The 27,533-nt window shown below is 44.6% G+C and overlaps 1 protein-coding gene across 1 annotated transcript; it reads right to left on the reverse strand.

Moving 5' to 3' along the window:
* Positions 1 to 873: 873 nt before the first annotated feature.
* Positions 874 to 26,317, reverse strand: AQP9 (aquaporin 9). The gene is made up of 6 exons (XM_033167458.1): positions 25,774 to 26,317; positions 12,382 to 12,508; positions 8,600 to 8,737; positions 6,409 to 6,527; positions 4,561 to 4,778; positions 874 to 1,478 (listed from the first exon to the last, which is right to left on the reverse strand). The coding sequence occupies exons 1-6, from the start codon at positions 25,873 to 25,875 to the stop codon at positions 1,289 to 1,291; spliced, it is 894 nt and encodes a 297-aa protein (XP_033023349.1). The 5' UTR covers positions 25,876 to 26,317; the 3' UTR covers positions 874 to 1,288.
* Between the last annotated feature and the right edge of the window lie 1,216 nt (positions 26,318 to 27,533).

Genomic DNA, 27,533 nt, shown 5'->3' on the forward strand with positions numbered 1-27,533 from the left:
TTTGCCCCAAAAGGTGGAGGGTGCATAAAATCAGAAAAGTGTATTTCGTGGATGGATACTGATGAACAGAAGTCATAGGAACAGCAAAGTTTTAACTAGTGATGAAGATCCCATTAAGATTAAGATATCTCGCACGGGAAGTAAATCTGAGCACTTGGAAGTGCCTGGAGAAAACCTTCGGTGTCCCAAAAAGTTAGAGACTGACAATTTTAAATTTGGTTTTCCAGTATTCAGTTTTCCACATCCATATATATATTTATATTTCCCCACAAAGATTGTCAGGAATTTAGTGTGCATTTCTTCTAAAATACACATTTTTTGCATCCAATTTGCCTAATTAAAAAAATTTATTTTCCCCAATATAATGCACTTGGTATATTTTCACATATTTGCATTTTTATACACATAGTGTGTGTGTGTGTGTGTGTGTGTGTGTGTGTGTTACTCTTTTGGTTGAAGGATTGCATCACAAAAGTTAGAAAAGATATTTTCCATATATTTTGAGAAAGTGTACTGTATAAGAAAGCATATATTAGTGAAAACAATCTGCAAAATGCAAAAATGCATTATATCAGGGGAAATAGGATCCAGAAGCCAGCCAGGAGTCTCAGGGGAAACTGGCAAATATGGCAGGAAGGGAATGAGTCTTTCCTATTGTTTGTTCCCAGCATTCAGTTATGTAGAGGTAGACTGCCCCTGAACACGGAGTTCCCCCATCAGCCTCATAAGCATTGTTATACTTATCTGCCATCATTGGTCTAATCTTCCATGAAAACCATCTAAGTTAATTGCTGTTTGATAGCTGTGCTGTTAATGCCTTTAAAACACAGCCAGGGGTTATCTCATTCAAGGGTATATTTTCTTTTTTTTTAAAAAAAAAACCTCAACCCTGTAAAATATAGCCTTTTTCAACAGATGCTTTTGGCAGTAATAAGTCTCTGCTAGTGGCACCACAGAACAATTAGCAGCCTCTGTCTGCAGCTTGTTGACATGAACCTCACTCATTAGTGGTTAATTAGGCTACATTATTTAAATTGCATAGGTTGCACTAGCAGGTCAGGTGACTGGTCCCCCTTTTAGATTCATGGGTGGGGGTGGGGACTGGACCTCAGCTGCGCAAAGAGGATGGCAAACATCCGTCCCCAGGCCATTCCCTTTCCACCTGTCTTGCAATGCAAAGGAGAGGGAGGTTCGGCTGCCTGGCCCAATTCGCAAGACCCTCTTTTTTCCATGTGGCCCACCTGACAAGGGCTGCTCTGGGGGGGGGGGGCATGTCCATTGTCCATTTTTAAATGTGAGTGTGGAGCTGCTTCTCTTCCTCCATGTTTGTGAGGGCATATTTCTCATGTTCTGCGCTGCGCTGGGGTGGCTGCGGAGGGGCGTGGTGAAGTTCAATGAAGAGCATGTAGACAGCAGCCCCGATAGCTGCCCCAACCATCGGGCCAACGATAGGGACCCACCACCAGTGGTTGCCAGCCCTGGGAGAGGGAGAGAGAAAGAGAGATTAGCATTCCAGTGTTTTCGGTGCCTACGTTTTCATAGACCTGATTTGTGGTGGCTCTCCACTTCCACTATGGCCTGCCTCTCCAGTGTGGTGAGGCAATGTGGCACTGAAGCTCTGAATGGGCCACTGTGCTTTTAGTTAAAAGCTTCCTATCTGTGGGAAAAGCTGCCTCTGCCCTCATTTCTCCTTGCTAGGGTGTTAAAGGCAAAGGAGCAGAGCCAGGAAATGCTACTGTCTGTCACGCTTTGGGTGCAGCCACGTGGGGGCTGGTTTGGCAACAGGCAGAGCTTGTTTTGAGGGGCACTCTGTTCCCTGTTCTGTTTGCAGGCTACTATTGCTGATTAGAGCAGGAGGGGTGGGGACCTCTTTCATGTGCAACTTCTGACATTTTAAGGACCAGGCCTGGCAGCCTGCAGAAAAACCCTCTTGAATTGGAAGTTTATCCTCATTTTGAAATGGAACAGAAATCTCGTCATAGTGCAATGATGCTGGGGGTGGGGTGGGGGGGTGCGTTGGGTAATATTGTGCCTGGAGTGAGGACAAAATCTACACCACCCCCACCCACCCCCAATAGTTATTATTTTCACAATAATTCCTTTTGGTAAAGGTAAAGGTAAAGGGACCCCTGACCATCAGGTCCAGTCGTTTCCGACTCTGGGGTTGTGGCGCTCATCTCGCTCTATAGGCCAAGGGAGCCGGCGTTTGTCCGCAGACAGCTTCCGGGTCATGTGGCCAGCATGACAAAGCCGCTTCTGGCGAACCAGAGCAGCGCACGGAAACGCCGTTTACCTTCCCGCCGGAGCGGTCCCTATTTATCTACTTGCGCTTTGACGTGCTTCCGAACTGCTAGGTGGGCAGGAGCTGGGACGGAGCAACGGGAGCTCACCCCGTGGCAGGGATTCGAACCGCCGACCTTCTGATCGGCAAGCCCTAGGCTCTGTGGTTTAAGCCACAGCACAGTTGCTAATTATGACAGTTTTGCACACCCTTGGCTCAGCACCCGGGGCGGAGGGAACCACCCACACTTCCCTAAATCTAGCATTGATGCCAGCCACACTGGAGGCTGCAGGAACGACAGAAAGAAGCTCATACAGTGTTCTTATTAGAGTCTCCCAAGAACAACTTACTGTTTCCTCTGCTCCGATTAGAAAGAGTTGCTTATGTGTGTCCACTAGAGGTCACCCTTGCAACACGATGGAGGGGAAGGCAGAGTCATGTTCTCTTCCACCTTCCTCTGTCTTTTCTGAGCCATGGCACTCAGGGGATGGAAGGGAACACCCTCTTGTTTGAGTGAGCTTTTTTTAGAACCGCTCCTGCTTCCACAGCCAGGTGAAAGAGTTTCAGCTTAGTGTTTAGAGCACTAAACCCCTGCCCCAGGTTCAGAACTCAGTCTCTTCAGGTAAAAAGTAGCAGGTTAGGGAAACGCCACAGCCACGTAAAATACAACTGCATTTTAACATGGAAGTTCCTGGGGAGGGGCCCCCACTGCAACCTCTGCTGCTGCACCACGGACAGAACAAGCCAGAGTTTGAAGTTTGTTTGAAGTTTCTTATCCTCCCCCTATATTTAACAGCTACTAAGCTGTCTTGAGTTACACAAAATATAATTTCTTCTTTTTTTCCCCTTCTGAGGAAACTGATAGCTCATAACAGTGAAACGAGATTTTCAGCCGGCAACTCGTCAAGGTTGTTTTGGTAGTTATTTTTAGTATTCGGAGTCATTTGTTAAGCTTGTTAAATTATTATTTTTCTTTGGATTAGTTTACAACTTTTTTTTAGTGTTTTTGAGCTATTCTACTTTGCTATTTAAGTATTACTATATATCTACATACGCTCATCTCGTTACAGGGATCTTTCACGGTGTTGATCTTTTCTTAATTCAAAAGACAAGGCAGACTCTCTTGAGAAGTTTGTTTTACATTATGGTTTAATGTGACATTAAAACTGGGCCATTATAAGACAGCTTCAGATAGATAGATATCCATATACTGATATCTATGGGGCAGAGTGGGGCAGAGATATAGATAGATATCCATATACTGATATCTGTGGGGCCCATCTCTGCTTTTGTTGGCAGGGTGAGGAGCTACTGCAGAGTAGCGGCTAAGAGACTGAGCTATGAGTTGGAATCTCACGCCTGCCACAAACACGGATCTCATGAAGTGACTTTAAACAAGTCACTCTCCCTCCGAGTGAGGGTAATAATGCCGATTTACAGGATTGCTCTAAGGATTAAAAAGGTAAAGGACACCCGACATTTAAGTCCAGTCGCGAACGACTCTGGGGTTGCGGCGCTAATCTCGCTTTACTGGCCAAGAGAGCCGGCGTTTGTCCGCAGACAGTTTTTCTGGGTCATGTGGCCAGCATGACTAAGCCACTTCTGGAGAAACCAGAGCAGCACATGGAAACGCCATTTACCTTCCTGCTGGAGTGGTACCTATTTATCTACTTGCACTCTGATGTGCTTTTGAGCTGCAATGTTGGCAGGAGCTGGGACTGAGCAACGGGAGCTTACCCCGTCACGGGGATTCAAACCGCCAACCTTCTGATCGGCAAGCCCTAGGCTCAGTGGTTTAGACCACAGTGCCATCTAAGGATTACAGCAAGATAATTCACGTGAAAACAATGATAAGAACATAAGACAACCTGCTGGATCAGGCCAGTATCCTGTGGTCACACTGGTTGACCAGATGACCGTGGGAAGCTTGCTGGCCAGATATGAGGAAAACATCAACCCTCCCCACAGACCACACCTATGAGCAAAGCCATCGTGGCTCATGGCCCTTTATAGCCACTTCCTCCATTAATTTGTCTAATCCTCTTTTAAAGCCCTCACTGCGTCCTGGGGAAGTGAGTTCCACAGATTAACTCTGCGCTGCATGAAGAAGGACTTCCTTTACTCCGCCTTGAACCTTCCAGGATTCAGCTGCTTTGCATGTCCGTGAGTTGTGGCGTTGCGAGACAGAATTATGTAAATATAATTTCCTACGGTAATAATATGATGGGAAATGGTTCCGCAAATGCAGTTTATCCTTCTGCCAAGGCGAGCGGACTTACGTGAAGACTTCAGGCCCCCATCCGGCAAGGTAGGTGAAGAGGCGTGGGGACAGGTCCCTGGCAGGGTTCATGGCACAGCCACTGTTCCTGGCCATGGAGGACGTCAGCAGTATGATGACCAGGCCTATGGCAATGGGCTCCAGCCCCTTCGGCACAGGAAGGTTGCCCGGGTCAAAGACGGCGAAAACACCCAGGAGAAGGATGGCTGTCGACATCACCTGGACAGTGAAAAGCAGGTGGATTCAGACCAGGAGGTAGGACATTTGGGTACCAGAAAAGGGTGCCTCCCCCACCCTGGCCAGGGAAGAAGGGGTGAGCGAAGATCTGCTACAGGACCAAGGGGGCGGCAGGGGGGGAATATTGACATTGGGACCTGCTGCCCCTGTGGATCCTGCCACCTGAAGCAGTCGCTTCACAGATTGGCTGGACCCTGAATGAAGATTTACGCCTGGAACCATTGTCTCAGTGGATCCTACCGCCTGAGGCAGTTACTTTACTTGGCCTCATGGGTGGGCTGGCCCTGCCAGGAAGAAGTAATTTTTATTACTGAGGGAGTGTTCAGCCGCTCCCACAAAACTTTTAAAACACTTCCCTTTAAAAAGCCCCCACAGTGAACAAGCTGCCAGGGGCACTATAGGCAGCCTCGCCAGCTGCCTATGCATATAGGAAAGGCCAGCTGAGGACATTGTGGGGTCATCAGGAAGTACAGGCATCCGGGGAGGCTGCAGACCACCAGAGATATGATTTGCAGAATTGAAGAGAGGATCCTCAACTACCACAAAAGTAAAGTAAGAACAAAATGCCCACACGCTATAATTTTTGAATAAAATTTCTTACTAACTGATGTGAAATGTTTGACAAGAATGTAGAAGAAAATTTCAGCACAGCATCAGTGGCTTCAGCCCCCCCCCCAATGGTGGTAGAAAGGTTGCATGAGTAGAGCTGGCCCCCAATGAGCCCTTCATAGAGGACTTCCCCTGTGCCCAGTCTCCAGTACACAAGGTCGGAAAATCCCTGGACCAAGATTTGGGGTGTGGGGAGGTCCTACAGAGACTCGGAGCCCCCAAAGGTGGTGAAGATTCCAGCTCCCTCGTATCCAGTTTTACACTACAGTTCGCCCAAAGGAAAGCTCTTTCGTGGGCAGACCCTAACACCATTGCTCTCTTACTCCACTTTGTGCTGACCAGCTTCTAAATCCATTTTGCAGGGCTGGAAAAATAAAATTGCCCTGGAATTTGGCACAGCTGGTTCCTGGGCAACGGGAATGTTATTCCAGCCCTAAAGTCCTGCTTCCACCCCATGCCTTCCCAGTGGCTCAGGTGTGTAATAGCAGTAGGGAATCACGCTCAACTGCTTCAGCCTGCAGAACTGGCACTGTTACAGGTGCCACATCATACCCATTTCACACAGGTACATAGTTCATCATTTAGTGTGGCAGAGCCTGCACTTCGGAACTCTCTGCCTATTGACGCCAGGCAGGTGCTTAACTTTACGATTTTTGGCGCCTGCATAAAATGTTTTTGTTTAGGCAAGTCTCTCCAGACAGGTAGAGGTTACATGTGTTTTATCTCTCTTTAGCCACTGTAGATTTCAATTCGTCTGTTTAATGCTTTTGTATACGGTACTTGCTTTTAACTGTGTGGGTTTTTTTTTTTTTTTTACAGAGAATCTTAATATTTTACTTCTTGTTTTACAATCAAGTGGTATATCAGTTTTTTAAATAAAGAAACACATGAAAGCACCTAATAGCGGAGCCCTCAGCTCAGTCACTCCAGCTCCCTTAATCCTGCCTGCCAGATGCCCAACTGAGCTGCACAGGAGACAGGTTTACCAAATGGGTGAAATTACCTGATCTGAAAATCCGTTTGCCAGGGACAGATACTCCTCTGGGTAAGTTGCAAAAATATGTGCCGTTTTATTTACTCCTGTGACGGTGAACTTTCCCCCAGTGTAGAACATCAATAAATCTAAGGGGAAATGATGGTTAATTAAGCATTTAAACAGCATATTTCAGAGCACCTCATAGAAGGGAACTGCAGGCCCCTTTGTGCTCTTGAGGCACTGCTTTCTTGCAACTAGCGTGAAGCGAAATTAAAAAGTCTGCTTGGTACACACACACACACACACACCCCCTTAAAACCTTTCAGGTGGGGCACATTCCTGAACTAACCACTGTTCTCTCCTTGCAGGGGAGGGGAGATTTAATTACTCATTTCCTCTTTGCAGCCAGAGCAATTGCTGAGCGTTTTTAATGTTTTTGTTTATTATAAATAATGATCAGAATTATTATTTTTTTATGACTGCAAAGAGGAGACCTAGAATTAAAGCCTTCCGCCATCCGCAGCAGGGAACAGGGGCTGACTCTGACTAAGGGTCAACCCAGGAATGTTGGCCATGGCAGAGGACAGGAGACAAGCAGGGGCAAAAGTCTCTTTAAAATAAAGGGGCAAGAAGGAGCCTTCTAATTAAAGAAACAGATCCTCTGAAAAGAGGAGTTTGTTGCTAGTCCACATGGGACAAGTGGAGGCAAAAATTAACTAACTAATTAAGTAATTAATCTGTCACGTCTGAAGAAAGGCAGGAAGACCTCACATACTTTTATAGATTTTCTGGGAATAAAACAAATGAGAGTGAACAACGAGTGAAGTTAATTCTGGAGAAAATGGCTTCAGTGGAAGCAAACCCCAGTCTGCAAACTTGGACAGCCCTCTCATACCCTCCAACATTTCTCCGATGAAAATAGGGACATCTCATTCCATAATGATAATTTTACTATATATACCCCACACATCTGACTGGGTTGCCCCAGCCACTCTGGGTAGTTTCCAACATATATAAAAACACAATACATTTAACACTTAAAAAAACTTCCCTATACAGTACAGGATTGCCTTCAGACAGGTTGGGGGCTGGATAATGCCATATCCTCCAACATTTCTCCAATGAAAATAGGGACATCCAAGGAAAAGTGGGACATTCCAGGATCAAATCAGAAACCGGGAAGGCTTCTCTAAATCCAGGACGTCCCTGGAAAATAGGGATACTTGGAGGGTCTGCCCTCTCCCTCCCGTATTTCTCAGAAACATGCTTTTCTTTACCTCCCTCCACTTTGTACACGTGTATGTATGTTGTTTAGCTCACCATCAAGTCTGATGAAGCATGATTAGCATTCTAATAAGAAGAATATTAATTAATAAATGATACCCCCTACTCTTACTTCTGTTTGTTTTCTAATGGCACAACTGAGTTGCCTCTGATGATTATCCCTGCAAAGTGGGTGGATACCAGCTTTCATATTTGATAGCTAAACCTTATTTCTGGGCAAAATCCCTTAAAAAGTATTGTTGCATGCCACCTCAATCTCTGAGTGGTGTGAGATTCCAGGGGTTCCATGAACTTACCCAGGGTTCGGTTTCCTTAGAATGAGGGACAGTGGAGACTGTGGTGTCTTTAAGATATATGGCTTATTAACACATATATACAACCTCACAGCATTAACACCCTGAAAGGTCTTGCTTCTTGCCTCTGATTCCAGCAGAAGTCAAGCATGGCTTTGATGCCCAGCTTCTGCCTGCAGTCTGCTCTCAGCTCACACACCAGCCAAGTGACGAGGGGCAAAGACCCCCATTTGCCCACTAGTACAGACCACTAGGGTTATTAACTCACAAAGAAACTTGCCTGACTAGTTCAACAATGGAATTCTCCATTAAATTTTAACCCTTGCTGGATCTACGAGGACTTCAGGAATTGGAAGGGACTCAGGCACCATACAGACTGACCCACTCACAACACTATTTTCCATTGTCTAGTAGCCTTTTCATTTCAGTTTGGGCACCTCAAAACACATCAAATGGCAGGAACTTTTTTTTTTTTTTTTTTTTTTTGGAGGGGAGGGTTCAGAAGCTACCTTGAAATGACATGAGATTCCTACAAGAAATTTCAACTTTTGAGTGTTTGCCAAGAGGTTTCAACCTAAGTGTAACTTTGGGCTTTGTTGGGAAGTTTCCTGAGGATGAGGAGACAGGTCTCTTCCACTCACCGTAGTTGATCCAATAGACAAAAGCTGCTCCAACAAATGCGCCAAGAAACTGTGCTATGACGTAAACAGGGAATTTAATCCATTTCACCTTCCCAGACAGGCACATGGCAAAGGTAACGGCTGGGTTTATGTGACCACCTGAAAGAAGGAAGGTAGGGAGAAGAACAAGGGTTGGGAATAATTTTTATATACAAGTTTTTATGAATCAGATATTTCCCTTCAGTAGATTTATTTCTTACTTACTCATTGTATTTATGTCCCACCTCCCCCCCCCCAAGAAGCTCAAGGGGGCATACATGGTTCTTCCTATCTTTGTTTCATCCTCACAACAACCCTGTGAGGTAGGTCAGACTGAGAGGGAGAGTGACTGGCCCAAGGTCACCCAGTAGTTTCATGTCCTATCCTGACACTCTAATCACTACACCCCTACTACAACTAGAGGTTTGGTGAAATAGTACAGCCTATCAGTACCAGCTTCATTTTGGGTGGCTGGGTGGGTGATCCTTCTGCTGGTTCCATTACAAGCCCAGGGCTTGGTGATTGTTGTGACACAGAAAGCCATAGACAGCTTAGAACCGAGGCATTTGATGGGTTGCCCTGAGCACCTGCCCAGACATGGTGATGGCTTTGGGCATGGGGAACACCCATTTAACTGTGCCACATCTGCTGAGCTCTTGCTTTGAGGCCATGCTGGCACCCGGATTGCAGAAGGCCCTTCCCCTTTAGTCTCGGGTTCGACTGGCGCCAACTCTGCATGGCTTGTCAGCACAAGTTAGAAGCAAATTTATCTTCCTACCTGCCTTTGGCTAAATTGGCACTGCTGGAGGAGGGCTGCGCCCTTGTTGAACTTAATGAATGAATGAATCTTTATCTGCGTCATTGCCATCGGCCATAGCAATAAAACAACAATACGATATACAAAGAATAGAAACAAAAAGTTAGTTATATAAAATGCATTTTAGGGTTTTGAATCAATAGTCAAATAGTGGATCTTATTTTGATTGCCCCAGCTAAAAATCTGTTGAAATGGTTCGTTTGCTGGTGCTACTGCTCTTTTGAGGTTCTGTTATGTTTTATTTAAAATTTGGTCTTATTACATTCTAGGCATTAACAGTGCTTTTTAATAAATGATACCCCCTAGGAAAAAATGGTGCCAGTACTCACCATGAAGTTGTTGCAGTAGGTGCCAAATTTTTAGCATTGGGGGGGGGGGAGGTGATGGGAATGTGTACCCTTGAGTACCTCCAGAAAAAAGCACTGGCCGTTATATTTTTTACATGATATCCTGCTCCAGGATTGGATTTTATGACGAGCAGGCTAGAAATGTCTCAGATAAATAGGTACATGCAAAGCAACTGTAAGTGAGGTGGTATACGGCCCCTGACTTTAATGAAATGTTTCTGATAACAGTGACCTTTGCCTGTCAAAGGGGAGCTGGGATGAAGGGGCCCCCTCTACGTGATTCCTCTGTTTGCTTGCACTGGGGGGTCAGGGTGTTATCTCAGGCACCCAGAGCACCTCTGATGTATCATGAGCAGCAAACACAGATAACAAAAGTTGGATAAAGGCCAGCATTGTAATGTCTCCAAAATGGTGTGACCTGCGACGAGCCATGGGGGAGTTAATTCTGAACTTTGGATTATTTCTTCTTTCACATTCTTCATCTACGGATTGATGTCTGCTGGTTCTATGTGCTGAAGAGGTGGGCTTTTCAAATTTCCTTGCCTTTTGGTTTTCTTTTAATCTGAATGAACAATTTTCTTCTCTTTCAGCAATTGCAAATATGGGCAGCGCATGGTAAGGTTTGGAGTAAAGAATTCATTTACTTTTTCATGAGGCCTTGTCCGTCACTGACCGCTCCTGTCAAAAGAGTGATTGTGTCTCCTGCTATGGATTCAGCCATTGAGCAGCACTGATGTGAAATGATTGACTGGTATGTGAGGTCTGGGGGAAATGAGGGAGGGGCCACGTGCCAATGGTGGGCAGGGCCACAGGCAAAAAAGAACAGGGCCAAGCGGAAGCTGGCTTTATACAGTGTTGTCTCGCACTCCCCCGGCACCCTCCTATTCCAAGCACCCACAATCACTAGGGTGACAGGCAAAGTCAGTTTGGGTTTTCATGTCAACTGACAAGAAATGAAAGTTTTGGAAGCAACACCTGAGCTTCATCTTTCCTCAGATAACAGACCAACATGCTGGCACCTTGTGGCTGGCCAAGTGAGCCTTGTCTGGTCCTCCAGCTGAGTCCCACTTATCTCTGCCTTCTTGGGCCTTAATAGGATTTGGCTCTCTCCCAGTCTAATGAGTCCATGAACCTCACCCTGGCCCATTATTTGCATGTGACCTTTGCAAAGCAGCCAGAAAACAGATGAGGCAAATATTTTGAAAAAAAATGCCACTTTGACAAGCAGGTGTCATTAGGTAGCAGTTTTCATTTGTGGTACGTTAGAAATTATGGCTTACACTGTGGCTCTTCTTGATAAGACTTCTGTGATGCTTCCTTTGTTGTTAAATGATGTGCAAATTTGTTGTCCCAGTCATTATCTTAGAAGAGGCACCCAGGAGAAAACGACTATTCCAATATTGGTATTTGCCGTGTATGGTTATTATACAGTAAATACTTGCATTAAAACAGTGTTTTAAAAATTTGCTCCCCAATTAATTAGGGGGCACATTTTTAGCCAATCAATGTGTGATAAGTTGACTAATCAACTGAAGTGTTGCAGCTTTGCACCAAATACTCTTGTTCAGGGTATACAGGTATGGGGAATGTGTCAACATTTAATTAGGAGTAGGGAAATATGGAGACCACCATACAATCTGTGCATGTGTGCATGAAAAAATGGTGATGCATGGATTTGGAAAGGAAACATCTAAGTTGCAAATATTTAGTACAAAAGCCATAAAAAATGCCATCAAAACAGAAGCCCCCTGAATTTTGCAAATACAATTTCTTACAGATTGTTTCTGTTTGAAACAATGGCTGTTTCTGAACATTTTGGATTACCTTTTAAATCCACAACTCTCTTTCTTTCTTTCCTTCCTTGCAACACAGTTTACCACCAGCTCTCTTCTGAATTACTTCTCCTTTGATAACTCCAACTGTAGGTTCAACCAGGACCAACAAAAGCACTTCTTCCTCCCTCACCCACCCATGGATAGGGTTCTTTTTGTGAATTCCCCCTGGATGGTTTCCACATCCAACCCTACAGCATCATATTGCAGATTATTTTCCAGTGAGTCACCCATTATAATGTGGATGCCTTTTTTGGTATTATTCCTGCATTTATTTCTTATGCAACAGGTGGTTTTTTTTGTTTTGTTTTTTTTGTTCCCAGGGGGCAACACTTGCTTGCTGTCTTTAATTTAAATCAATCCACTCATTTTCAATGGATTGGTGTAGCCAGTTAATTGATTACACAGTGCAGCCTTACTAAATATTTTCACTGTTGCAGACACTATGAAAATAGCCACAAGATTTGTACATATAACATTTTCAAGTGTTCAAAGTGCTTTATTCACTGTTACCTACAGAAGCTCTGAAACAGACCTCGCAACAATTCTGTAAGGTAAATCAGGATTATTATCCCACTCTCTTTATTACAAAAAGGGGGGGTGAGCGGAGAAGGGGGGCTTTGGCTGAGGCCACTGAGTTTTCTTACGGCAGAGATAAGATGCAAGCTGTGAACCTCCTGATCCGTAGCCTAGATTCTTAGCCACCACTCCATCCCACCAGCTCTCTTCCAACTTCTTTAGCAACACACGGTGAAAATGTCAGCTTACCAGAAACGCCTCCGGCAACATAGATGCCGATAGTGACAGCCGTGGCGAAGCCCATGGATACCATTGGTGCTCCTCCCATTTCACCTCTGCTAAGGACAGACTGCGCAACCGCGCCACATCCCAAGGCCTGCAGTTTGGGAGAGAGAGGGAAACAGAGAGAGGGTGGGTGTACACTCATGGTTTATAATGTTAAGGAAGGGTTAAGGAATGGTTTTCATAATGTAGTTGAACACGTTACATTCTACTGTACTTTGAACGTTCATAAAACATTATTAAAATGTGACACCAGAGGGTGCTGCAGAGCAATTAGGAACCAGCAGTAGGCAAACAGTGTTTTGAGGACTAAAACAGGTAAGAAGTGCTTTTAATTTACAAGTAGGCCCTGTGAGAGCTGGACCATCAAGAAGGCTGATCGCCGAAGAATTGATGCTTTTGAATTATGGTGCTGGAGGAGACTCTTGAGAGTCCCATGGACTGCAAGAAGATCAAACCTATCCATTCTTAAAGAAATCAGCCCTGAGTGCTCACTGGAAGGGCAGATCCTGAAGTTGAGGCTCCAGTACTTTGGCCACCTCATGAGAAGAGAAAACTCCCTGGAAAAGACCCTGATGTTGGGAAAGATGGAGGGCACAAGGAGAAGGGGACGACAGAGGATGAGATGGTTGGACAGTGTTCTCGAAGCTACTAACATGAGTTTGGCCAAACTGCGAGAGGCAGTGAAGGATAGGCGTGCCTGGCGTGCTCTGGTCCATGGGGTCACGAAGAGTCGGACACGACTGAACGCCAACAACAAAGGCCCTGTGACGTTTTATAATGATATATCTAATATCGTTCCATTAGCATTAAATAGGTCAGTGTAGATCCAGCCAGAGAGAGAGAGAAAAGCATGCTGGTTGCAATCTGCAGCACTGCTTTTGGAAGGCCGGGCAGCCAGAATTTCATCCTCTTACCCAGATGCTAAAAAATGGGCACATCACCTCCAAGTGTACAGTACTTTTTCATGGATCTGTTTTTTAAAACTTGTTTTCCCATCAAAGGCATGTTGTGCATATTGCATACATCCTTTGTCCATTAAAACAAATAATGAAGTCCGTTAGTTGAAGCAATTTGCCCACTGCGGGGCCCTTGATGTATTTGTGAACACCTTGCTCCTCTTGACAGGGTGGAGAATTTTTGGAAAGGGCTGCTCATTATTTGCAAATGCAAACTTTAACTTAAGCATTATTTGATTAACTGGCATATTTTAATTGGTGAGTCTGCAGAGCAAGGAGGACACAGGGTTTTTTGGGTAGATTCTGGTTCCAGCATCTTAAAAAGTCACCTATATTTAGGTTTTGGTGGTATGCAAATATATTTCAGCTTTAGTCATTTGATTGGTCAAAAGACTGCATTTTAATCTACCTCAAATTCTTTCATCTATTGTCAGGCCTTAGAAAAAGCTATATGAAGCAAATAAAAGTGAAACCTGACCCTTTTAGCCAGCTTAAAAGCTTCCTTGGGAAATGAAAGGGGAAGTGGAGAGGCCAGGAAATCCTGATGCCAAGGTCAACCGAGAAAAATACAGTTTAAAATGAGAGATCCTCTATAAACCATTTGGTTTCTCTGATAATTTATCTTCCCCCAGCCCCACCCTGACACTAAACATTTCATGAGAATTTAGTCTGTTTTATTAGATGTCAGTGGAACCCATTCCTCTTTGGGGTCTCCTCACGACCCACATTCAGGGTATTATTAATGGACTCCACTATAAAAATGTCCCTTCTCACGTTCAAACTTCTGCCCAGTTCAGAGCAGCCCTATAACATGGAACTCTCTGTAAAACTGGGCCGCATTTCACTTCCTTAAATGTTGTGAAAACAAAGGTGAATTTGACATTTCCTTTCCCTCCTTACAAGCAGTGACTCAGACTATCCCCCCCTCCTTAAAACAATAGCAGAGCTTCTTTTTGTGGCAAATGTTGAGTCCAGAGGGGTGGGAATGGGGCTGCTATTGGGGATGGCAGGGAGGGATTTAGTTTGTTTCACCTACCAAATTTACACTTCCCCAAACAAAACACAAATCACAACACAGATATCCTTTGAAATTTACACTTCTCAGAATTTTGCAGTTTAGATCTCTGACAAAAATGGATGCATACAAAACTGTGTATAAAATGCATGGTGAAAATGACATAAAATTGGGCGATTGGGCTGCATCCGGCCCCCAGCCTGGCCCTAGTTTGGGGACCCCTGGGCTACACCAGCAGATGGCCAGCCTGTCACAGGGGGGGAGGACAATAGAGAAACCAACCAGGATATGACAGAACACTGTGGTGGTTCTCCCTGACACCTATAAAACAGCTTTTGTCAATCTGGTCCCCTCTAAATGTTATGGACTACAACTCCCATAAGCCCCATCCTGCAGGGACACTGCAGTTCAAAACAACTGAAGGGCAACAGATTGGCAAATGTGGCTCTCCAAGGTTTCTGGGGCTGCCTGGGCCTTGGTCCTCCCGGGCCTTCACTATGCTTGACAGGAGCTATGGCAGGCAAATCGGCACCTTTTAGCCCTCACTTCCCAGTTCTCATTATCCTTGCCATTTGACTTTCTGCCCAGCAATAAATAAGAAAGATGGTAGCTATTAACCGAAAGCTTAGCTTGGCAGAGTGTGAGGATGGCCGCCTGGGCCGCCTCTGCCAAAAAGCCCTTGCCTCACAAGACACCAGATCCTTGTTTTTGTCTGGAAGGACAACCTCAAATGGAGGAAAACAGTTCTCCCTCTGAGGAGTGAGCGGCTCCCTTATCCCCTAGGAAGTAGCCATGTTTCATCGGCAGCCCACTCATACAGGAGATTAAAGATCGGTGTCTTTTTCTTTCAGTTGCTTTCAGGAAGTATGTATTAGTGCTTCCAAGATACATAAATATGACTTCCAGTATAAATAGGGTTTTTTTCTAAGAGGTCTGGGCCCTCAGCTTTCGGAAGAACAGGGCCTCCCTGGGTGGCCTTGGCCAGGCTGGTAATTCCTTTGGCCTCGGTTCTCACTTCGTTAAATGGGGTTTAGAGAGACAGCTACCCTACAGTTGGGATCGGCCTTTCTCATAGGATGTTTGAGGTTAGCGAAGCTGACTAGAAACTGAGGCAGAAATGTGTGATAATAAATAAAGTCACCTTCTCATCCTTTCTTAAGAAATGCATTTGGGGCTGGATTAATGAATAAGCTAAGGATGATTTAGAGTCCTGGATAAATTATCTTATGACAAGGAAAGGCCCATGGTGTACATTTATTTTTTCCCATTATCAATTTTGGTCTAACAGGTGTGGTAGTTTTTTTTTCGAGAACCACAGAAATATTCAAAAGCTATTTAACCAGAGATCATAGAATCACAGAGTTGGGCTTGTAAGCCACTTAGTAGAGTGCATTGCAAAAAATGAAAATCCTCGTTATTATGTATTTTTACATGGCTGTTTATTTGTATATATATATTTAAAAATTATATGGATGTTTTGTGATGGCCTATATTTGTAATGCCTAATAAATGTTTGGCAAAGTAAGTAAGCATTGCAAGAACAGGACAACGATTTGCATACATTTGCATGTGTATAGATGCAAATTTTGAAATAATATAAATTAAAAAGAGATACAGTATATCTCACCATAGAAGGGTTTGCCCAAGTGACCCTCTACAATTCTATGGTTTTATGGTACGGTTGTCATATGTCCAGAATTTCCCAGACATTGCTGGTATTCTGCCCTTGCTAGCAGCGTCTGGGTGGAAATTGCTATAACGTCTGGGAAAATCCAGATGTATGGCAGCCCTGTTCTATGGATTTTCACCTTTTAAAACATGGCAACCCTATTCTATGAATGTTATTGGACTCCAGCTTCCATCAGCCCCTTCTGGCATGGCCATCGGTCAAGGATGCTCCTACCACCCTGGCCAGAAATGATGGGAGCTATACAACATCTGGAGGGCCACCCCAATATTTTATTCAGCCCCCTGCTCAATGCAAGGAATCCAGAGCTAGAGCCTCTGCAACTGATGAGTCGGCTGATCATTGCACTTGTATTTTGCTTATTTTAAATTGTGAACCACCTAGGGAGAGCCAGTGTGGTGCAACGGTGAGAGTGCTGGATTAGGACCTGGGAGATGGGGGTTCAATCTCTGCTCAGCCATGAAACTCACTGGGTGTGAACTTGGGCCAGTCGCAGCCTCTTAGCCTAATCTACCTTGCAGGGTGGTTGTGAGGATACAATGGGGAGGAAGTGAACAATATATGCCACCTTGAGCTCCTTGGAGGAATGCTGAGATATAAAGATGAATAAAAATGAATAATAATAATAATAATAATAGACACAATTGATTCAGCATTGCAGAAATGCCTGAATGAGTAAACGTGCTGTCCAAATTATGGTGGGATGACTGTGTACACACCATAGGGAACAACTGTGCTCTCTTTTCACCTTCAGCTCTTTCAAAAACTGCCATCCATCTGCAGCCTAGCAAGAGAGCAATCTGAGAAATACCCTCTGCGACATTGTCGGAGCTGGGGAGCACGGCCTTCAGCTGGCCGTGTGGACATTAACAATGACTGATACGTGGTGAGATTTGACCCATTTCTCTTGGTGCAGATGACACATAACTCTCTGGTAAAGTACTGAATTAGCTGGACAACTAAGTGGCTCTTCCTTGATAATTAGTTATATATTTATCGTTTCTCTGCTGCATATTAGAAGGTGATCAAACCTGCAGTAATAAAATGGGCCAGATCCATTATTCCATAGGTCTCCAAGGAACACAATCAATACCCTTTCAGGTTCAAATGGATTTCCCTTCATTTGGTTTCAGGCCCAAGTTTAATTTATATATTAAAAAAGCAGCTTGGAATTAAAGATGGTCATTTAAGTACTCAAAAACTGTGGATGTAAGCCATACCAAGATTGCTTTTTCAAAGACCGCTTCCATTCAAATGGCAGAATGTGAGATTATTGCTCAATCACAAAATGTATGTTTCATAAGGCGATAGCCAAACTCTATACATTTTAAAGCTCTATACATTTTAAAGCTTTTAAAACTCATAAAGATCTGGTTCTAATTGCACAAGGAAAATAAAACCCGTACACTCAAAACATTATGACTTTATTTTTGTAAAAAGAAAGAAAGAAAGTTTTTACATGTAAAAAAATTAAGCAGGAATAGAAGTGTTAAAATAGTAAATAGAAAAGGAACTGGCTGTATTTTCTCATGTGGATGAGTTCTGATGGTTTGTGCCTCGGTGCTAAAACCCTTTTTTTATAGACAGACAAATATTACAAGGAGTTGGAAAATGACCACTTTGCACTATGGTGTCCATTAATCCCACAATCAGAACAGCAAGGAAACTTTGTTATATATTGTCTTGGCATTATATCCCAGATTAAAGTCTCATCCTTCCTACGAAAAAAGGTGGAAGTGGTTACCTGCCATTTACCATCACAACGATCAAGTGAGGTAAATTGGGCTGGGAGAGAAATAGGCCTGATTCACAGGTGCCAAATCAGGGTTTATTAAACTATGGTTTCTTAATTGTTCATCTGTTTGAACCCTGCTCAGCAGCTTAACTATGGTTTGTTTACTGGTAACAAACTGTGATCTAAAGCCATGATTTGCTCTTGGCTTACAAACTTTGGTTTTTACTAAAGAACATAAGAAGACCCTGTTAGATCAGGCCAGTGGCTCATCTAGTCCAGTACACTGGTACCTTGGGTTAAGAACTTAATTCATTCTGGAGGTCCGTTGTTAACCTGAAACTGTTCTTAACCTGAGGTACCACTTTAGCTAACGGGGCCTCCTGCTGCCGCCACACGATTTCTGTTCTCATCCTGAAGCAAAGTTCTTAACCCGAGGTACTATTTCTGGGTTAGCGGAGTCTGTAACCTGAAGCGTCTGTAACCCAAGATACCACTGTATCCTGTTCTCACAGTAGCTTCCCAGATGACTGTGGGACACCTGCAAGCAGGACCTGAACACAAGAACACTCTCCCCTCTGGCAGCCTCTGGCAACTGGTATTCAGGAGCATGCTGCCTCCAAGCATGTTTCAACTGTGGTCTGGTGTTATGTGTGGATCCAGCACCCTTCCTTAACCATGGTTTCTTCAACCACCCCATCTCACATGCTCACCAAATGACAAAAGCACTTGGCAAGAGTAGCTGGGAAACCAACCCAACCCGCAAGCTCTCTGGTACTGTACGTTGAAAGGATAGCTCAGGTAATGAGAAGGGTGAAGTTAGTGAGGAGGGGCGTAGGATAAAGTAGGAATTAATGGGGATATTAGGAAGGCTGACTACGAACTCCGACACCACAGGGAAAACGGTTTATGAGAATGGAAATATATAGGTATTTGTTAAGATGTGTTGTTTTTTTATATATATTTGAAATTGGAATCAGAAAAGTATAGGTTACAGCATAACAAAGTTAAGTGAAGAGAGGTAAAAGAAGTTAAGATGTGGAACTTGAGGTTTTATCAGATAAGAATAGGATTTAAAATTTAAGATATTATGAATATGATTGTTAAATTAAGATTAGAAGTAAGAAAGTAGATTCTATAATGTTACAAAGTTACTAAAGAAGATTAGAAATGAACGCAGAAGAGAGGATGTGAGGAAGTCCCAAGTTTAGGATTATAAAGAAGATGAGGTAAATAATTGTTTTGTTTGTGTCTATTTTGTGTAGTTTATGTAGTGTCTGTATTTGTTTTTTGTGTATTTTTATTGTGAAAACCTAATAAATTCTTATTAAAAAAAGAAAAGAAAGGATAGCTCAGTTGGTAGAGCATGAGACTCTTAATCTCAGGGTCATGGGTTCAAGTCCCATGTTGGGCAAAAGATTCTTGCTTTGCAGGCGGCTGGACTAGAATGACCCTTGGGGTCCCTTCCAACTCTACAGTTGTATAATTCTATTATTCTACTGGCACCCAAAAATTCAGAGGTGGCCTAATAGTAATGAGTCACAGGATACTGGAGTAGGCGACAGCTGGCCTCCCCTGCTAAGAGGAGGGTGGCTGATATAAGCTAGGTGAGTGTGAAGAAGAAAACAGCAGTTTGGGTTGTCTGAGGGAGAGAGGGAAAGTGTCTGGGAAAGAAGAGAGGGAGAGAAGGCTGTGATCTGGCTGAGGATCTGATCTGGGTTCACAGATCTGCTGTTTTTCAGGCGTGCCTCCCGTGGGCCTCCACTTATGCTCTGCTTGCACATTTGTAATTAAAGTGAGTATTTCAAAAGTGCCCCTAGCCATTTGCTCTAGATTGCCTCCAAAGGAAGCCAAACTCAGGCATTGCAGGAACTTCTCAACATTCTGGGAAGTAGAGAATGTCCCTCAGCTGAGAGTACGGCTGAGAGTACGAAATGGGAGCCTTCGCCAACAGCAGGAGCCTTCACCAACTTGGTGCCCTCCAGATGTTTTGGACTACAACTCCCATCAGCCCCAGATGGGACTGATAGGCAGAAACAGAAGGAGGGCACCAGGTTGGTGAAGGCTGTACCACTTTCAGCTCTCTGAATTAAAACGATTGTCTGCCTTCAGCCATTGTGCTCTACGTCTGCTGGGTAAAATGGAAACACTGGACAGCTTGTTACGACGTTTATGGGGGGAAAGTACCAGGAACTTTAGAGCCACACCCATTGCTAGCCGCTAGAGATCTTTCCCAGCTATGACATGGTTTTTTTTGTTCCTTTATAAAATAAATCACACTAAGGAGGATGCTTGATCATGTCATTGTCCAGGGCTGTTCTTCCTGGTTAACCTCCAGGCAGGCGCTCACACAGATTGCATTTTCTGGCCTCCGGGGGACTGTCAGGGTGCTTATTTTGGTCTGGATGTGCTTCCCTGGAAAACGTGCCACCCTCACCTCTTCTCCTGCCTTATCTCCAGCCTCTCCAAGTGCCGGAAAGTGGTAGCCCCCCTTTCCAGCAGCTCTCAGCCAACACATCTGCAATGCAAGCCGCCATTGTTCTGCAGCTACAATTCCTGGCTTCATCTTGACTGGACCCCTCGGGGAATGAAACTGGGCAATTGTGGAGCTGCCTGTTGCTGGCACGCCAGAGACGAAACAAAGGCAGGCGTTTGGGCAAGAGCGATCTGCTCTGACCAGGACTGGGGAGCCTGAACAGAAAAGGGAGAGCAAAGGGTGCTGTCCCTCCCTTGGTTGGTGCTGCCTCTGGGTCCAGCCAACCAGATCCGAGGGATGTCCTTCTCCTTGGCCTGCCACAGTGCTGCTGCCGCCGGGTCCTGTATTTCTGCCTTGGCAAACACTTGTTTTCTCTCCTCTCTCCCACCCCCGCCTTGATTCATTTCAAATACCTGTAGCTTCCTTTTCCATTTCAAATAAAGTTCCCAAAATGAGTTGCAATAATTTGAGGAATCAAAGGAAGTCAATCAGAATACAGCCGTACCTCGGGTTACGTACGCTTCGGGTTGTGTACTTTTCGGGTTACGAACTCCTGTAACCCAGAAGTGTAACCTGCCCCGTGCACGGTCTGTGCATGCACAGAAGCGGTCTGCGCAGTCTAAGCATGCACAGAAGCGGTCTGCACACTTCTCGCATGTGCAGAGCGTGCTTTTCGGGTTACGTACGTTTCGGGTTACGTACAGCGACCCAGAACCAATTAAGTACGTAACTAGAGGTACGACTGTACTAACTCGTCAGATTGCAGTGCAATAAAAAGCACCACCAGTCAGGCCCCCCTTTATACAATGTCAGGAGCTAGAATCAGGAGCAGGTCAGTAATAAAACACCCAGTGTCAGTTAACTCTTTATTCAAAGAAACCAAAAACAGGACAGGCCTAGTGATCACAGCAACTCTTCCCAGTAGGTCTTGCCCCAAGTTGTGAGGACTGAAGGTCCCCGACTTCCCACCGCTCTCCAAGACTCTCTCCCAGGTCCTTCCCCAGCAACCTGAGGCTCCTCCATATCATCTTTCTTTGCTCTACCCTCTTCATTTCTTTTTGTGTTCTGGGAGACAAGGTGGGACGGGAGCTGGTCACAGCAGGAGGGGAAGACTTCCTGGCTTCTTCAGCAGCCTGCCTGACCTACTCTTGGCCCCCTTCCTCTCCAGCCTCTGTTTCTGTTTTTGAGTCAGAACGGCTCTCTGCCCCAGTCTCTTCCTGCTCATTGAACCCTGTTACCTCTTCAACTTCTGACACCTTCTCCTCCCAGTCTTCTCCCTCTGACCACTCATCGTTGTCCCACCACCAATCCCCTGGCTCTGAGCCTTCTTCCCCTGGGGGTTCCCTTGAGGGTTCCCTACCATTCCTCTGCATCCAGCCAGTCCATGGCATAGGACCCCCAAGAAGCAGCCATCATGGGAAGGACCTGGAGAAGGACCTGTGCTGAAAATTCTGATTCTCAGGCATGTTCAGATAGGAGAAGAGGACCTCCCAGCATTTGTTGTATGCAAAGGGAAGAGGAATTGTGTTTCCTCCAGAGGTGGTGGTGGTTGCCATCTGTGACACAGAGACCCTCCAGGTTTCTCCTGCTCCAGGCAGCTGCTACCTAGATTGCTGGCTACCCCACATTAGAGGATCACAGGGGCTGGCAAGCTGCAAATTGTGGGCAGCAAAGCCATGCCAGACTAGTCTTCTTCCCTATGATTACTTCTGTTCTCCCGCTATCCGGGCCAAGCATCAGCCACCTCCATCCTGGCTCCTGCCACCCCTTGCTTTCAGCATTCAGTTTACCCTCCTTTAGCCCTGTATCAGCCACGGACACTTTGTGATGTCCCCTCCCTGCATAGGCAAAGAAATGTCCACTAGCTGTGCTAACAAAGGCTCCCCCCCCCCACTGCTTTCCTAACCTTTGGCCTTTGTCTGTGCAGTTTGTTGTCTTCTGGTGTCTGTTTGATGTTGCGTGTCATTGCAGGTCATTTGTTCTGGAAACCAGCTGGAATAATGTAGAAAAAACCCTGATTGCTCCTAGGACATGCCCTCCAACATTTCTCTGATGAAAATAGGGACGTCCCATTCCATAGTGATCATTTTACTATTTATACCCCACCCATCTGACTGGGTTGCCACTCTGGGAGGTTTGTAACATATATAACATATATAAAGCGCAGCTTTAACATATAGAAATGTTATGTAAAAACTTCCCTATACAGGGCTGCTCAGATGGCTTAGGGGCATAGCTGTCAAGTTTCGGATTTGAAAATAAGGGATCAGCAGCCTCACCTACCCCGGGGACAGTCACATGGCAGTGATGGGCGGAGCCAGAAGCAAAAGTGGACGGCACTGGTGTGAATGCGCGCAGTAGGCTTACTGTATTTTGGAAACGCTGCCCGTGGGCTACGACTCCTGTAAATGCGGGAAATGGCTCCCGCTTGCTTTGAGGCTGCAAGGAGGCGAGGTCTTCCCAGTCCCTGGCCAGCAGGCGGAGGGAGAGGAGCTGCTTCCTTTGAAAAAACGGGAAATTAAAGGGATATAAAAAATAAGGGATAGCAGCAGGAAACTGCTTGAAATAAGGGAGATTCCCGGGGGAAACGGGATACTTGACAGCACTGCTTAGGGGTCAGGTAACTCCATACCCTCCAACATTTCTGCAATGAAAATAAGGACGTCTTAAGGAAAAGCAGGACATTCTGGGATCAAATCAGAAACCGAGACGGCTTCTGTAGATCTCTAGGACGTCCCTGGAAAATAGGGACACTAGGATCTGCTAGGATGCTAAGGACAGACAACATGGGCCCAAGCTGAGAGCCAGCACCTGGACTTTGAAAAGAATTATAAGTATGCAAGCGTCCAATTTGTGTTTGCTTTTATAGGGATAGAGATGAATTCTCTAGCCCAGTTGGAATTTAGTTTCCAGTTGGGGGAGTAACCCAGGTTCCAGTTGGCAGGGGGATGGTATTTTGAATAGATCCAGGGAATCTGCATTCCACAATGTTCCAATCAAGAGTTTGGATAGAGCAGAATGCATTCTGGACTTAAAAGTTCTGTTCTTTAAATGGTTTGTTATGGTATTCTGAAATCGGAGGGCGAAGGTTGTTAGTTTTAAGTTTATTTTGAATAAGTAAGGAGATATTTGAGGTTTTATGTTATTAGCAGCAAGATAAAGGACAGAAGAAGTTAGTATAGATTTCTTGAGAATATTTTCTTAAGATTTATAAAAAAGTAAGATGATTAAGATGATTGTTTTATTTCTAACTGAAGTTAATTTTTAGAGAAAAGTTGGTAAAAAAAAGAAGATTATGGATTTAAAACCGAAGGTGAAAAGGCAGGGGAAGTCAACTGTCAAGATTCGGAAATAGAAATTTTTTTTCTTTACGTATGTAAACAAGAAGAAGAATCCTGGCAATATTTGTATTTGTGGGTGTGGGATTGGGTGTATGTTTTGTTATGAAAAATGCCAATAAATTCTTCATAAAAAAATAAAAATAAATAAAAGTTCTGTTCTTTGACTTCAAAGTGGCAACACTCTTTGGGGCATCTTGTGCTGGTACCACCAGAAACTTTTAAAAAGTGTTTATACGCCCCTGAACAACGTATTTTCTGTTACTTATCCCATGAAAATCACCAGATGCCCCGTCATTTTATCTTATATCAAAGATCCGCCTTATTTGAGATCTATTTTTATTCCAGCTGTTCATTCCTGGTTCATCACTAAATAAAATGAAACACAGCAAATTGTGTGATCAGAATATGGGGGGACTTGTTAGATAAACACTAAAACAGCATGCACGGTGTGTTCTGAAAGTGACTCCGATTACGTAGTGCAATTTACCATAAAAGCTTGTAAAAAAAACCAACAACCCTCAAAGTGGTTTACAAAAAAGATAAAGCAATAAAATTATCGATAAGAAGGCATTGTCTCTTTCAATGTATTCTGCAGCTTCCATTCATTTCAATGGGGCTTGCAGGGACTGGGAGAACACTCTTGTGGATTGCACCCCATGGTAATTCACAGTACTAATTCCTCACCTCCGGCACCAAAATGTGCCAGGCCAGCACAAACTTGCAAAGACCTGTGCTTACTTCCAATTTGGAAGCCCTCAGCAGGGGCAGATTTAGGGGAGAATGACTGCTTCGCCCACACTGGGTGCCGAGCCGAGAGGGTGCCTCGGGGGGTGCTGCCACAATGACTTGGAACAGAAGGTGAGAGCCAGGGTGTGTGCAGAATTTGGGTGTCGCACAGGGCGTAGCTGAGATTTGAAAACTCTAAATCTGCCACTGCCCTCAGGCACCTTATTGTCTCACAGGCTCAGTTTCTCAGTCTGTAAAATGGAAGTTCTAACTATGGCTGGAAAGAAGTGTGAGCTACGGTTTCAAACCACTCTAAACACACAGGCCCTGGGTTGTTGCAAGGACAAATAGCATTTGTATTATTTAGCACGTTGCCATAGCTATAGTTGTTAACTGAAACCCAAATACCCAACATGTTTTGGATTAAGTCAGCCTTCTCCAACCCGACGCCCTCCAGATGGTCTGAATGCTAGCTGGGGCTGGTGGAAGTTGAAGTCCAAAACATCAGGAGGCCACTGGGTTGAAGGAAGACTGGGCTGTGTTAGTGATGCGTTCCTGCCTGCACTTCCCTTCCCATCCATTGTTGTCTTTCCCCGTGTTGAATTTTGGATTGTAAGACTCTTGGGGCAGGGAGCTGTCCTCTTGCACTTTTCTATAGCACCAGGTACACGGAGGGCACCATAGAAATAGTCGTAATGTGCTGGGCATAGAAAGGACAGCTGGTGCATTATGTGAAAAAGAGCATGCACCCAGCCATCCTTTGCACAGCCCGCCCAACACCAGTTTAGCCAGCAAGCACTGGGGATGAATAAACTGGGGAGCAAATCTGAGAATTTCACTTTCTCTCAGTTTATTATTTTTCCAGTCCTAAATTCAGTTTCTCCACATTTCCACATCTTCAGCATTTTATACCTAATACAATACATAACATTTCTTGTAAATGGCTTAGAGGTTTTATTACAATCAAGTGATATATTTAACTTGCCAAATAAAGTCAAGCAATAATATTTTTGCAAAGCAATTTTCTCTAATACGATGTCCTTTCGTACGTCATTTTCACTAATGCATGCATTTATTTGCACACTACCCTAGTAGATACATTTTTGTACGCATCACTTGGGCTGGAGAAATGCAAAATTTGGAGAAGGATGGCCGCATTTGGCTCTGCACAGCTTTGGAAATTGCTAATTTGGTAAGTTTGCCTTTAAATGAAAACAGACTTGGATTTGCCCCTCACCCCTAAATCCGGGACTGCTATATTTTAAAAGGCAGCACAACAGCTGAGTGCGCAGCACACCTCAACCTTCCTTGCTGAACCGCTGCGGCAGAAGATATCACTCACCAGTTGCTCTGCTTTGGGTCAACCCTGTTAGGAAGGAAAAGAGGGAGGAAGGGAGGGAGGGAGGAAGCTGCTCACACTTACTATAAGAATGAACGTCCCCAGGAATTCTGAGAGGCCTTCCTTCACCAAGCTGTTCTTCAGGGCAAATTTTTCCTTGAAACTCCTCTTCATTTTCTTGCTCATTTTGGCTCCTTCTTGCTTGGTGCTTCTGGAGCAAGGCAACAGAAGAAGGGTAGTATAGTAGCTTTACAATTTTCTCTGCAATTGTCACTTAACTTCCCCCCTTTTTCTTCTTCTTAACTTTGGCACTCCTCCTCATATGTTGAAATACGAGCTGTGGAGTGCAGTAACACGGTCCTTGGAATCATCTGATCGTTGCAGAGCTTTAAAGAGACCACTTCACATTCTCTGCTCGTTCATTGAGAGTTTCCATCATGTGCCATTCCTTCCTGGTCCTGCAGGCACTATTTATATCAGGCCTGACTAGATAATAACGCATGTGAGCTCACTTCCAGGAGCTAGCCCACACTTTTCCTCCTAATTTCTGGCTCTCTGGATTAATCATTACCTGCTAATCATGACCCCCCCCCACCTCCAAAATAAACACCCATGCAATTAAACAAGCTGAGGGGGGGGGGAGGACAGAAAGGCAGGGAAATGATCTCTTATATCACCTGCCAAATGCAAAAGCACTGCAGTAATTGGCTGGTGTGTTTTTTTTTTAAACAACCCTCAAAATATTTTTCCCCTGGATGCTTACCAGGAGGTGTGTCCATACTGAAAAGGTGAGAGTCAGATTGCTGCTGGCAGTTGTGGAATGAATTCAGTCCCCACATGCCCAGGTGAACAGAGCATTGCAGGCAAGGCGAATCAATGGCACTGCTCTGGCATCCCACCAGAGAATCTGCTGGATCATTCAGAAAGAGGAACAAAGAGCAGCACCAGCTATCAACATGATAGACAGATAGATAGATAGATAGAAGCTTTATTCACATAGCCAACAGCCATAGCAACAACAGACACGCAATATACAAATAAAAACAACAATGGATAAAAAAAACAAACATATATCTGTGATTATCGTTCAGATATTGTCTCTTAGTCTCATTGCACCCTCGATGAATCTAGCAACTTTTGTCGTTATCAGATCTGATAAAAGAACGTGGCCGCAGGTGGGCGGCCTGGGATAGTAAGCAGGAGTGGTGTGATAAATTCGGATCTCAAATCCTTATAGAGGAAGCATGACAAGAGGACATGAGCCACTGTTTCCCAAGTTGCCATTTCCACGGGGGCAGAGTCGCTTTTCGATTGGAATCTTTTGAAATCTGCCCTCAAGTACGGCAGAGGCCAACACGTCCAGTCTAGCTAGAGTAAAGGCACGGCTGAGTTTTGAGATGGTTCATTTGTACAAGTAAGGTGCCAAAGAGTCAAACTGGGAAGGAGAAAAGAAGGCATACCAGGGGCAGAATTTCTTTAAAACGGCCAAATTGTTCTGTTGCTCTAGGTCCTTTAGGCATTGTCCAATTAGCCTTTTTGCTTTAGTAGGGCCCATCGTGAGAAGCTGATGTGGATGGAGGCCGCAGGTGAAGAGTTTTTGGTGCACCGATTTAGACCACGCGTTTTTGTGAGGGTCTTGTGTCGCTAAAGGCAATAGGCCGGAAGGATTTAAATTTATACGGAGCCAATAATTAAAAGTTATTTGCCAAGATTGAGTTTCTATGGAGGGCAAACTTGCCTCCAGTCGTAGTGCAGCATTTGGGACACATGGTGGTACTGCGAAAATCTGACTTAGAAATTTGGATTGGACACTTTCAAGGATGCTACAATAGTTGCCCGTCCAG

Source organism: Lacerta agilis, chromosome 13 (genome assembly GCF_009819535.1).
Source record: "Lacerta agilis isolate rLacAgi1 chromosome 13, rLacAgi1.pri, whole genome shotgun sequence".
Taxonomy (NCBI): Eukaryota; Metazoa; Chordata; class Lepidosauria; order Squamata; family Lacertidae; genus Lacerta; species Lacerta agilis.

What these genes read in the sequence shown, in the direction of transcription:
- AQP9 (XM_033167458.1), bottom strand. Translation starts at nt 25,875, where the DNA reads ATGAGCAAGAAAATGAAGAGGAGTTTCAAGGAAAAATTTGCCCTGAAG. An exon ending in TGTCTATTGGATCAACTACG is followed by an intron (nt 6,528 to 8,599) that starts GTGAGTGGAAGA and finishes ATTTCCCCTTAG; the next exon opens with ATTTATTGATGTTCTACACT. An exon ending in TGGGGGCCTGAAGTCTTCAC is followed by an intron (nt 1,479 to 4,560) that starts GTAAGTCCGCTC and finishes TCCCTCTCCCAG; the next exon opens with GGCTGGCAACCACTGGTGGT.